At 33.9% G+C, this 14276-nt stretch overlaps 1 protein-coding gene across 29 annotated transcripts in view; it reads right to left on the bottom strand.

Annotated features, from left to right (window-relative positions):
* The window catches only part of LOC145319224 (uncharacterized), a 47418-nt gene that overhangs the window by 18818 nt on the left and 14324 nt on the right, over positions 1-14276 (bottom strand). For all 29 annotated transcript variants that reach the window (XR_013879762.1, XR_013879763.1, XR_013879754.1 and 26 more), the window contains exon 14: positions 11659-12961. Coding sequence is in view for 1 of the 29 variants with exons in the window: in XM_080161199.1 (XP_080017325.1) it covers positions 11659-12961 (1303 nt within the window). In the remaining 28 variants the exon portion in view is untranslated. The remainder of the gene's footprint in view (positions 1-11658; positions 12962-14276) is intronic.

The following is a 14276-nucleotide window of genomic DNA, read 5'->3' as shown; positions in this document are numbered from 1 at the left end:
ACTTAGTTCGGTTATTTTTAAAAAGTTCCTTTAAAAAATCAGGTTGATATCTTTAGAAATAAGCTTAAAACTCCTATATTTAGTTTTGGGGGGTCTTTTGCTCCACAAGCCCTTAGAAGGAAAGTCCCAAAATGAAATGTGTTCTGGTCACTTAGATCAGTTATTTTTAAAAAGTTTTCTTTAAAAAAATTCAGGATGATATCTTTAAAAATAAGCTCAGAACTCCTATTTTTAGTTTTGGGGGGTCTTTTGCTCCACAAGCCGTTAGAAGGAAAGTCCAAAAACGAAATGTGTTATGGTCACTTAGATCAGTTATTTTTAAAAAGTTTTCTTTAAAAAAATCAGGTTGATATCTTCAAAAATAAGCTCAGAACTCCTATTCTTAGTTTTGGGGGATCTCTTGCTCCACAAGACTCTAGAAGGAAAGTCCCAAAATGAAATGTGTAATGGTTACTAAGTTCAGTTACTTTTAAAAAGTTTTCATTGAAAAAAATCATGTTGATATCTTCAAAAATAAGCTCAGAACTCCTGTTCTTAGTTTTGGGGGGTCTCTTGCTCCACAAGCCCCTAGAAGGAAAGTCCCAAAATGAAATGTGTATTAGTTACTTAGTTCAGTTATTTTTAAAAAGTTTTCTTTGAAAAAAATCAGGTTGATATCTTCAAAAATAAGCTCAGAACTCCTTCTCTTAGTTTTGGGGGGTCTCTTGCTCCACAAGCCCCTAGAAGGAAAGTCCCAAAATAAAATGTGTAATGGTTACTAAGTTCAGTTACTTTTAAAAAGTTTTCATTGAAAAAAATCAGGTTGATATCTTCAAAAATAAGCTCAGAACTCCTGTTCTTAGTTTTGGGGGGTCTTTTGCTCCACAAGACCTTAGAAGGAAAGTCCCAAAATGAAATGTGTTCTGGTCACTTAGATCAGTTATTTTTAAAAAGTTTTCTTTTAAAAAATTCAGGATGATATCTTTAAAAATAAGCTCAGAACTCCTATTTTTAGTTTTGGGGGGTCTTTTGCTCCACAAGCCGTTAGAAGGAAAGTCCAAAAACGAAATGTGTTATGGTCACTTAGATCAGTTATTTTTAAAAAACTTTCTTTAAAAAAATCAGGTTGATATCTTCAAAAATAAGCTCAGAACTCCTTCTCTTAGTTTTGGGGGGTCTCTTGCTCCACAAGCCCCTAGAAGGAAAGTCCCAAAATGAAATGTGTAATGGTTACTAAGTTCAGTTATTTTTAAAAAGTTTTCTTTGAAAAAAATCAGGTTGATATCTTCAAAAATAAGCTCAGAACTCCTTCTCTTAGTTTTGGGGGGTCTCTTGCTCCACAAGCCCCTAGAAGGAAAGTCCCAAAATGAAATGTGTAATGGTTACTAAGTTCAGTTATTTTTAAAAAGTTTTCATTTAAAAAATTAGGTTGATATCTCTAAAAATAAGATCAGAATTCATATTTTTAGTGTTTTGGGGGGTCTTTTGCTCCACTAGCCTCTTGAAGGAAAGTACCAAAATTCAATTTTCAAAGTTTTCCGTGTACATCCAGTCATATAAGAGATTTTACAAAAAGAATTAGGTTGATAACTTTAAAAACAAGCCCACACGTCCCTCCCAAACTTTGATACTGAATTTCATTTCCTATAAGTGTACAAACTTCCCCCCCCCTTGAATCCCTTTATAAAACATCTAGTAATATCCTGAAAGTATTATTAATGCTCCTTTAAAAACTGTACAGAAAATTACATAAGCAATATTGTAAACATATCAACTTACTATTTTCGTAAAAAAATAGTAACCCAGCTTTTCTATAATTGAGGACATGTCTGTAAGTCCGTTAATCTGTCTCTGATTCGCAGTAAAATACAGTTCCTGTGTAGTTTTTTTACTATGCAACAATCATACATGCAGTACTTTTCAGCTCCTCAGTTCCACTAGGTGGCCCCTCTCCTCCTTTTAGGCATATATTCTCTTATAGGTCTGCATTTAGGTGTTGCAAAAAAATTTTTTGGCGCTGCGCGCCATTATACAACCTCAAAATTTTTTTGGCGCTCCGCGCCAAATTAAATACTCAACAATTTTTTCCCGCTTCGCGCATAATAAATTCAGTATCAAATTTGGCCCTGGATTTTTGGGCTTGTTTTTATAGTAATCAACCTAATTATTTTTGTAAACTCTCTTATATGATTGGATCTACACGTAAAACTTTGAAAATTGAATTTGGGGACTATCCTTCTAGGGGCTAGTGCAGGGTGGGGAAAAACCCAGGGTTTTTTTTAAAAAGCCAAGCCCAACCCAACCCAAAAACCCAACCCAAAAACCCTTAAAAACCCAGGGTTTTAAGGGTTTTTTATTGGGTTTTTAAAAAAAATCCTGGGTGGGTTTTTTTGGGTGGGTTTTTTGTATGCCCACCCTGGCCGCTAGTGGGACAAAAGACCCCCCAAACACTAAAATTTAAAGTTATGAGCTTATTTTTTAAGATATCGAGCTTATTTTTAAATGGTACCTTTTATTACATAAATGAGTTGATTAGCCAACCCATATTTCATTTTTGCACTTTTCTTCTAGGGGCTTGTAAGCTCAACTTTGTGTCTGGGGGGTTGTTTTACCCCAAAAGCCCCTAGAAGGATAGTGCGTAAATGAAATCTGTAGTTACTACTTGTTTCACTTATGTCAAAATAGTTTCCAATATAGAAATAAGTTCAGTACTTAAAATTTTTCTGTTTAGAGGGGTCTTTTGCCCCACTAGCCCCTAGAAGGAAAGTAACAAAATTCAATTTTCAAAGTTTTACAGGTAGATCCAATCATATAAGAGAGCTTACAATTATATATTTTAATTTTTAGTGAAAATTCTTATCAAATATGTACATCTACTCTATACATTATTTATTCCGTCTGTCAGTCGGCCATACTTTAATGACAAAAACTTTAGTGATGTGGTAATGTGATTTTCTCAACATATTTTTTAGATGGGCACCTGAAATTTTTAGTAAATATTCCTATCATTTATGCCCATCTGTTCTATACATTTTTGGCCTATCGGTAATGCTTTAAAAGCGAAAACCTTATTATTTCAGTCAAAAAGGCATCAGTTTTCATAAAAAAATTCAAGTTTTGTTTTTGTTTTATTAGCAAAGATACTCTATAGCTCACATTTATGTCTGTCTGTCCATCTGTCTGTCTCTGACTCTGTACCCATAGGATGAAACTTGAATTTCTTGACAATTATTAAAATAGAAAAGCAATAATTTTTGTCCGTTGGTCTGTCAGTAGCGCTTTTAGATTCAATTATTGTTTTCAGGGGAAACTTTATAATCTTGGCTTTTATTCAAGCTACAAAGCTGAAATTTATGTTTTGTTTGTGCTTTTGTTCTACATAAAAAAGTTAAAGTGATTTCCCACATAAATTACATGAGAATGGTCTATCTTTTCCTAATATGTATACCAAAAACACCAGAATTAAGGAATGAATTGCCACATAATTCACAAAAGTTATAAAAAAAATTTAACAGGGGTTCCCCTTGGGGCAAGTTTTCTAAAGATACTTTAAAAACATAAAAAATAATGTCTGGTTCTTCACGTGACAGGTTTTGTATAGATTTTTTATAAAATGAAGAAAACAGTCTGGTTTACTTACTTGAAAAACTTAAAAATAACGTCCGTTTTAAAAAAAACTGTACCATGAAGAACTGGACATTATTTTATATGTTTTTTAAGTACCTTGCCTCAAGGGGAATCCCTGTTCAATTTTTTTTATAACTCTTGTGAATTATGTGGCAATTCAATCTTTAATGCTGGTATTTTAGGTATACATATTAGGAAAAAAATAGACCATTCTCATGTAATTTATGTGGCATATCACTTTAACTTTCTTATATATTGTCAAATAAAAAAAGTTCAGTCAGGTCAAAGTTAAAAATTCTTCTACATATAATCATATCTATCCAATGCCTAATATATTCTACTAAGACATATAAAAGTTCACTACTCCAAGTACCTTAACTCTTTAAATGCACTTCATGGAACTATCCCTTACTTGTATTTTGAAATTTTTTTTTTTTTTAAATTGTCTGATCTCCATAACTCATATTTTTAGGGGGTTTTTTTTTTTTTGGGGGGGGGGGGGTTACCTTACTTGCCCCTAGAAGGAAAGTGCCAAATCGAAATCTGTAATGGTTATTCAGTTCAGTTATGTAAAAAAGATTTAGCATAAAAAGCAGCCTGATATCTTTAAAAATGTTATAACAACTCATATTTTTAGTTTCAGGGGTGTGTTAAACCCCACTGGCCCCTAGATGGAAAGTGCCAAATTAAAATCTGTAATGATTAGAGTAAGGAGGGGTGAAGTCGGGTGTTTTTTTGTTTTTGTTTTTTAAATGGGGTAAAAAATTATTAATTTTAAATGGGACCAAGACCATTAGAAAGATCTCAATAAAGTCTAACAGATCCTCAAATGACAATATCCTAGGACTTTGGGAAGTTTGTCAAAATTGGACTAAAAAAACGGACCGACTTCGCCCCCCAATGTGGCAAAGTCTGTGGTCCATTTTCAAGCTTCAAAAATCCTATGACATTGATTTTATAACAGCATGCCCAAAAGGTTAAAGTAATGTAAATGTAATTTATTTTTCTAAACTACTAGAAATTTTACTTTTTTTGGCAAAAAAAATTAATTTTATTATAAAAATTACCGGAAAAATTCAAGTTGAAAAAAAAGGGAAGTTTGGCAAAATTCTAAAAAGCTGTGACATATTGATTTAATTACAGCATGCCCAAAAGGTTAAAGTTGCTAAATGGCTAAATGTAATAAAGAACATGCACAAAATTTGTATAAAGATCGGTCAATTTTTTCTACAAAAAAAAATAAGTATAAGAAATTTTACTTTTTGTATAGAATTTGTATAAAATTGAAGAACTGACTTCCCCCCACTTCAGAAGAGATCAATTTCTGAAAAAACTATACAAGCATTTTTTAAGTTTTCAACGGAAATGGATACTTACTAAAAAACCCTAAAGACGTCTAAGCTCTAGCTCTTACCAGTTTTAGTACAACCCAATCTTTCTCTGACCTTAAAATCGAGAAGAAAAAAAAATTCATCCGACTTTGAGACCCAATAAGTACCCTAAAAACTCATCTCACAAAATTTTCATTATTTACTATTTTGTAGGCAATTTAATAACTTTGATTTCGTGATTTTTTCTTTCAGTCGATTAGAACATGGAGAAAAATATCATTTAATGAAAGTGTGCTGAAAATTAGTGACTTCGCTTTGCACCCGAGATCGCCCCGCTTTACCCTATTTAGTTTAGTTATGTAAAAAAGTTTACATTTTAAAATCAGTTTGATATCTTTTAAAGTAAACTCAGAACTCAAAATTTTATTTTTTTGTTGGGGGGGGGGGGGGAGGAGTGTTTCCCCCACTGGCTCCTAAAAGGAAAGTGCCAAATCGAAATCTGAAATAGTTACTTAGACAAATTTTGTAAAATAGTTTACATTAAATATTATTAATCAAGCTCAGAACTAATATTTTCCCTTTGAAACTGCCAAAAATTAAATATTTCGTTTAAAAGTAAAGTTGATTAAACCTTTTTTTTGGGTAACATAAAGGGAAGTGGATAAGAAGGGAGACAAAACAAGGGAAGGGGGTTAACGGGAAAGTTTTACTTAGTATTGTTTGTCAAAATCACATTCCCTTTTCCCTGATGTGAAACATGTTTTCATTATAACAAGGATGACAACATCCATAAAAGCGAAGCACTGAAACGGTACGATAAACAGACATTAACACTTGTATAATGTCAGAACTGAATAGTCAGAATATAAATGTGTAAGAATCGAAGCAAAATTGAAAGTAAATTTGTTGAAAAACTGCTTGATACAGAATAATGTTTATGGACATACTTATAACTTTAGGACTTGCTTATAGAGTTGCTTCGCTTATAAAATTGTACTTTGTTGTCCCAGAAATAAGTATACCAAAAATCAGATCAATCGGAGTATTAGATCACATAAAAACTAGTTGTTAAAAAAGTAAAAAAAATCATCATGTTTAAAATGGACGTACGGACATTCTTGTAATGATTATAGAGTTGCTACGCTTTCTAAATCGTACCTAACTACTACAGGAATCACCATGGAAAGTTTGAAATCAATAGGACGATTCTAACATGCCTAAATTAACGAAAAAAGCTATCCGTTACGGACGTACGGACGGACCGACCCTAATTATAGAAAAGCTTCGGATATCCGGCCGGCTATCCGGCCATTTTCAATATCCGGCTGGATACCGGATATTGAAACTATCCGGTCATATACCGGATATTGAAACTATCCGGCCGGATATCCGGCTCTATAATTTTTTATACTTTACACCAAAAATCTCTGCTTTTTAAATTTTAAATGGCTATAATTTTCTTAATATTGAAGCTAGAAGTACATTTTTTCTGAACAAGTTTAACTTTATGTAAATTTAAAAAAGATTTCTGATGAAATTCTTTTTTGCTTCTTTAATATCCGGCGTTGGCCGGATATCCGGCCGGTTACCGGATATCCGGCATTTGAAATCAGCCGGATATCCGGTATCCGGCCAAAAAAGTATCCGGCCCAACCCTAATTTTTAGTTTATTTTTTTTTTTTTGGGGGGGGGGGTCTTGCCTCACTAGCCCCTAGAAGGAAAGTAACAAAATTAATTTTTTAAAGTTTTACAGGTAGATCAATCATATAAGAGAGTTTACAAAAAATATTTAGGTTGATAACAATAAAAACAAGCCAAACCATCCAGGGCAAAATTTGATACTTAATTTCATTTCCTATAAGTGTACAAACTCCCGACCTCCCATAGTTTTTATCATGGCATCAAGAATTTGCACTTATTCAAAGGGGGGGGGGGGCGAAAGTGAGACTTTTTGAAACCAAAACTAAAAGTCAACAAAGGAACTCAACTAAAAAAAAGAGTTACAGGTCTGAGATTTTGCATGGCAGTTGCTTTATAGGGGTACAATATGGAACTGTGAAATAACGGCAGCGCAACCGCCGAAAACCGCCGTTTCTCGCCGAAATTTTTTTTGCCTTTTCTCGGCGGTTTTCGGCGGTTACGCCGCCGTTTCTTCACAGTTCCATATTGTACCCCTATAAAGCAACTGCCATGCAAAATCTCAGACCTGTAACTTTTTTTTTTAGTTGAGTTCCTTTGACTTTTAGTTTTGGTTTCAAAAAGTGTCACTTTCGCCCCCCCCCCCCTTTTATGCTATTATAGCTATTTCAAAGAGAGTTATTACAATTATAAAATAACACAATAAAAACAAGGATGACAACAATTCATAAAAGCGAAGCTCTTAAATCAGAAGAAAGGACAAACGAACAATAAGTCTTGTAGAGTTAAAGAACTCTAAGTTTAAGTCTAAACAAAATTCAATTGTAAATAAATTTGTTGCAAAATTGTGCAAATATAGGATACATAGGATACAGTAAAAGAACATACTTTCATATTTAGGATTTGATTATAGAGTTACCTGGCTTATACTACTTTAACCTGTTGTCCTATGAATCATTGTTTTAAAAATCATATGAATAGGATACCTAATCTTATCATACAAAAAAGTTGTCAAAATGATAAAAAAATCAGCATGTTTTAAATGGACGTACGGACTTTCTGGTAACGATTATATAGTTCCTATGCTTTCAAAATTGTGCCCAACTTGTTATAGGAATTATCATGAAATCGATATGAAAATTCTAACATGTCTATTTTGATAATTATATTATACAAAAAATGTTGTTAAAAATGTAAAAAATATTTTAAATGGACGTATGGACTTTCTGGTAACAATTTCTACGCTTTCTAAATTGTACCTGACTGTTGTAAGAATCATCATACAAAGTTTGAAATCTATAGGAAAATTTTAACATGCCTAAAAGAGCTAATCGTTACGAACGGACTGACCCTACCATAATTATAGAAAAACTTCTCTTTTAAAAACATTGAAAAAATATTAATCAAGGTGCAAATTTTGGAACAACTGTTCTTTCTAGAAAGATTGTATTTATTAAGTCTCTCAAAGAAACTTCAGATTTCGTGTATTCAAATGTATGACTTTATTAATTTATTTAATTATGAAGTGCTCTTATTTTTTTCCCACACAGGAGTGAGCATAAATTACCATCTGTAGAACTATCAATAGTTTTCCTTAAAATTACATTGCAAAAAGTTAAAGATTTTGAATGTTATGTCTAGGGTTGGCAATCCGTCTACTTCCGGATTTTTGTATTCCAGATTGTGGATTCTAGCAATATTTTGAAATATAAATATAAAGGGCCTTTTTAAAAATAAATTAAGGGATTAAACTTATCGGGTTTTTATATTTTAAAAGTAACTTTTCTCCTTTTTCTAGACCCTACAACGGCCATTTTCTAACCCTTACTCAACCTAACCTAACTTTGTTAAAAATTAAAATATATATTTAGATAAAAAAAACTAAAGACGCTAATTTTAGCCTAACAATTAACATTCCAAAACCGCTTTTAAATAATGGATTTGGATTCTGCATTCAAAAGATGTCGAAAAATTAGACGGGATTCCGGATTGTCAACCCTAGTTTTGTACATGTTATGCTGGTTTTGTTTGCAAAATATTAGGTTATAGAATTTGAAATAAGTTCTGTTGGCACCAAAAATAATTTACAGCATTAGATTTGTGCGCGAAGCGCGAAATTTTTTTTGCTCTTCATAATTGATTAAATTCAAGATGATATATGACCATAAGGAGGAGAGGGGCCACCTTACGGTACTGAGGAGCTGAAACGTAAATAAAGAACAAAAATTAAAGAGGTTGCTCCTCTTTTTTAGATGTTGGCCTCTCCTTTATAGGAGGGTAACACAAAATAGAACATAATTTTGATCATGTAATTAAGAACCATAGTGTAAAGAACTAAAATTAAAGAGGTTGCTTCTCTTTTTTAGAGGTTAGCCCCTTATTTTTAGGGGGTGGCCCCTCCTTTTTAGGAAGGTAACACAATAAAAGAGAACATAATTTTGATTGTTTCATAAAGAATCATAGGATAAAGAACTAAAATAAGAGGTTGGCCCCTCCTTTTTAGGGTGGTATCACCATTAAAGAGAAAATAATTTCGATTGTTTATAAAGAATCATAGGTTAAAGAACTAAAATTAAAGAGGTTGCTCCTCTTTTTTAGAGGTTGGCCCCTCCTTTTTAGGGGGTGGCCCCTCCTTTTTAGGGGGGTGGCCCCTCCTTTTTAGAGGAGTGGCCCCTCCTTTTTGGGGTTGGCCCCTCCTTGTGAGGAGGATGGCCCCTCCTTTTACTAGGGTGGCCCTTCATAAGGAGGAAAAAAGTTGGGTTCCAGTTGGGTTCCAAGAACCCAACTACTGCATGTATGGCAACAATACAAACATCAAACCAAAAATCCTTATAAATGGAATTATTATTTGTCTAATAGGCTGATTAATGAACACTCAATGAAAATGTCAAAAGATTTACCTAATTGTTTTATATTTTAGTACAGTCATATAATATAAAATTAACGCACTGTCAACTTTGTATTGCTGCTCTACTTATGAACATACTTGTCATTGTAATGTTTGTATCTGTGTGTGTCGTTCTGACGCATTCACAAACTTAATCTAATTCAGGGTTCAAGGGACAAATAATTGAAATAACATTTTTTACAAGAGATATTTATGTCTATAAGTAAGTGGCAGTGTAATGCCAAACCTATTATTACCATTTGAAGTGAAAGATTATAAGCAGTCGTTTGTTGGCAGTTATAATTACATAAATGACTCAAGAATGAAAAATAATCTTTTTGATTGTGCCCCTCCCCCGTAAACCTTTGAAACTCCTCATTTTACCACCCTCTAAAGAAAAAGCTTGGACAGCCTTGTTTTTTACTAAAGTTATTACATAGAGAGGGACAGACAGACGGACTTCTTATTTTAAAAGAGAAGCAGAGATGTATTAAAACTATTTTAATAAGACCCATAATCTTTTATATTCATGAAAAACTTGATTTACTAAGTTGCATAGTTTTAATATTTCAAATAAAAAACAAACAAGACTAGAGACACGAAAAAAAGTTTAATATTCTTTAATTTAAGATATTATTAACTAGCAGTTACGCCCCTAGAGGCATGCAAGGGCACTTAAAGAGGAGTTTTCCTCAAATTATAGTTATTTTTTCCTCTAAAATATTTATAACATTCCCAGGACCTATGAGAAGCCTCACTGTTCAGGAGAACGATATCGGTCATCAATTAGCAAAATCCTTCGGTACAGACAGTCAGACAGACACAGATCCTGTTACTTTTATATAGGGATTGCTTATAATTGCAAACATGCAAAATATAAATCTTATGAGACTTTTACAAAAAAAATTTTCAGGAATCTTATAAAAAGTTTCCGCCCCTGCTCTGATTCAGTAAGTTGGAATTTGACCGTAAACACGCTTTATGTGTTGTGATACTTCAAAACAACTAAAAAAAGATTAAATCATGAAACAGCAAGTGTATGAATAAAACATTAGAGAGGTCTTAAGTGCAATTGAAACGTTACTTAAAGACGTGACTTAGCGTATACAAACTGCTGAATATGAAAGAAAAGTTATGCTACATAATGCAAATAAAAATAAAGATAAGAAAATACCTATTAAGGACTTAATGAAAAAACTTGAACTGGTTTAAAATAATAATTTTTACTTAAATGCATGAATACTGTTGCACAGAGCAATGATGAATTATATAAACATCTTGTTTTCTACTCTCTGCGTAAACTTGACACACAAAGTGAAAAAAACAGACAAACAACCAAGGAAAAAGGGAGTTGGAAATCGGCTTAAGAAAATGTTAAAGAGTATATGCGAATAACAAGAAAAAGTTAAGCGCTTTCATATAAAGTACCCTTGTTAAGCACGGATAACACCTCTCTTTAAATTGAAAACAAGTGATGGCGAGAGTCTTTTTATTTATGGTGGTTATTGGTTAAAACTTATACTTTATGTTGAGTTAGGTTAATTTAAATTAGGTACTGGGTAGACCCGCAGGATTAGAGCAGGCATCAGTCAAAGAGAAAAAAATAATACCCAATAGGTACTTTAAAGGTTAGAAGGGCAAGAATAAACATGTCAAAAAGAAACACAGCAATAAGAACGTTGTTAAGATACTAGGTTATTTATCTTTCTATTGATCAGAACCTTAAAATCTCAAACTAAAGGATTCTCTTTTTTTTTTGAAAAATTTACTTATTCTTTCTTTCAACAAATACCTCGTATGCATGCAAGTCTAGTGGAAAACGACAATATTTATTTTTAACTTTTAACTAGATAGGTAGGTAGTAAACTTGAACTTTAGGTATAGATTTGTTTTAAATATCCTATTTTGTAAATTTTTCTTTTTTCTAAGTGCAGACTTTAAAAAGACCACATGCTTAAAATGAAATGAGCTAGGTAGATAAGTATTAGGTAGACAAATGATATTATAATTTTAGTTACCATGGTAGTTATTTTGTTCAACAAATCTTAAATATATGAAAAACTTATCAATTCTTCTACTCTAAACTATTTTGAACTTGTAATTGTGGTTCTATTTCTAGACATATATAATCATGCATTATGCTAAATTTTAAAAATAAAAGAATGCCGTCGAATTTAAAATAATATTTTAGTCTACCTTCAGGTACTTGGTGCACTTAGCCTCCACGTTCTCCTCGTTGTCAGCCTCGCGCTTCAGGCGACACGCCTCGTTCATCCCCGCCTCAATGTCCTCCTCCGCTGGCGGTGGCGGAGCCAGCAACATGTCGTAGCCCCGTCTATCGTGGACATAACCATTGCCACGTGGCGGCGGCATTAAACCGTCAACGGCGCTTTCACCGCTGCATGAGGTAGAGAGTTGTTGCGAGTTAGAGGCATGGTTTGGATACTCATCGGACGACGGCGGCGCAAATTGAGATATCGTCCGTTCTTGGGCCTTACGATGTTCACTACTGCCACCGGAATTGCGCCAACTGCCGCTACCCGACGACGGGCGACGTTCACGGGATGCACTACGTGCCGAGGCTGGCCTTTCCGGCAGCTCAATCCGGCTACTGCCAGTCCCGTCTATGCGTTCACTATGGGCGTGTCGCCCCACCATAGAGTTGTCACTATAATTATTATCACAAGGTCGGCCTGGCCAACCAATATCACCACCACTGCGCTGCCTATCCTTATGCTGGGAATGTGATGAAATCCTCGGGTCGCCAAAGCTGCGCGACAACCGACTCAACGGTACAGAACAGACTAGAGACGGCCGACCATTGGACTTCCGTGTTACAACGATTTGTTGGGCTACTAGAGGTCGTTGTGCGATTAGCCTTGATGAGGCAGACTGCATGTGATGCGAAGGTAGCGGTGAGGCGTTAACTGTTCCCCGCCGTCCGCTACTAGAGGGCGGTAACGGCATATCATCATCTTCCTCACTGAGGGCGAGATCTTGATCAACAGTATCACTGACAACCGACCGGCCACCAAGGTCCACGGCTGAGTCAGCTTCCATTAACGGGTCTAGATGATGATCGGAGGCCGAAAGGCTGTCCAATGGCTCCTGTTTGATATTTGCCGGCGGTATGTGACTGCCGGTAGAGTTAGAGGTATGATGATTACTAATAGAGCTTGTTGTTGTACGTTTGGGGGAGGGTTCTGGGGGCGGGGAGCTTGGGGTTTGTGCCAGGGACTGAGAAGAACCTCGTTTGCGTTCTTCCTCATCCGACTCCCCGACAAAATTAACATCAATGCCCCCTTTGCCTTTCCCTCCTTTTCCCTTTCCACCGCCTTCCTTTTTGGATTTTACAGCCTTGCGGCCAAAGATGGAGAATAACACCGGGTTCTTTTTCTGGTTGCCGCCGCCGCTGTTGACTTTTTGTGTTGTTGGCGGCGGAGAATCGATCTCGTCATCGTCACTCTCTGTTAGATCTGGCTGTGATACCGGCTTGGATCTGAAATTGAGCGAAATAAGTAGCACGAAAACTTACGCATTTACAACTTTACATAGGTACTTATTTTCCATTCAAGTAAAACTATAAAAACTTAAAATGTTTAATGTTTAAGAGTGGGTAGGTAGATATTCAATATATTTACAATACCTATCTGCATAGACTCAATGTAAATTAAAATCCCTGAAAGTCAAAGGCAAAAATTATGCCTAAAATCATAAATAAATCTCGCATCAAATATTCTTATTTTTCTACTTAAAAGAGCGCCACTATAGAAATATAGAAGGAATAGTTTCACGAAATGCATTTAAAAGGATACTTAGTGTAGATAGGTAGTTATCTTATAGATGTTTTTATTTAGTTAATGAAAAAAAAACCTAGTTTAGTTCTCCAAAAACAAGGAAACTAATAAAATATTAAACTTAAATAGAAATGTAGCGTGAGTGTAAATTTGTTTAAAATGTCAAAAAAGTTTATAGGACGATTGAGAATGAAAACTTCTGTTATTGAAATATATATTTGTCCAGTAGTGTACAAAGATGTTAGTTTGATAAAGTAGTCTTGGGTTGAGATGGATCAATAGCTTTTAAAACTAATAAAATATAACATCAAAAATATCCATTTTGAGGAAGTATACATTAGAAATTCACAATGTCTCAAGGAATAAGACAATGGCCGATAAATTAATGTAATTCCCAAATGATGAAACACAAAATTACCCCTTAAATAGATTAAAATTGGTGGCTAAAAGTAAAACGTTTGGACACTCCTTAATAAACCAACTAAAAGGGGTAGTTTCACGAAATGCATTTGAACTTAATTTAGTGAACTGCATATTTTTTGCTAGTTAATTGGTTAAACTATATTTATATGGCATATATTTGAAAGAATTTCAATTTTATACCACGTAGTTTTGAAAATATCAAGACTTAAATAGTCTTTTTGTGATATATGCAATTTAAAAAGACTATTTTCAAGTCTTGATATTTTAAAAACAACGTGGTAGAAAATTGAAATTCTTTTAAATATATGTCATATAAATGTAGTTTAACCAATTAACCAGGAAAAAATATGCGGTTCACTAAATTAAGTTCAAATGCATTTCGTAAAACTACCCTTTTGCATATTTACCAATAGTATGATTTTCAAGTCTTCATATATTACATAGTGGAAATAAAATTCTGTTGATTATTTTCTATTTTAATGTTGATATTATTTAAGTATAGGTTAAAACGATGATGGCAGTATTTAAGTAAAAAAATTCGAGAAATTGTATCAGGCTTCCTTTAATGGGCAGAAAAACAAGAGGGCAAATATA

This window comes from Acartia tonsa, chromosome 5, assembly GCF_053477335.1.
Source record: "Acartia tonsa isolate MP-2025a chromosome 5, ASM5347733v1, whole genome shotgun sequence".
Taxonomy (NCBI): domain Eukaryota; kingdom Metazoa; phylum Arthropoda; class Copepoda; order Calanoida; family Acartiidae; genus Acartia; species Acartia tonsa.
This window is presented reverse-complemented; position numbering and strand designations above follow the sequence as displayed.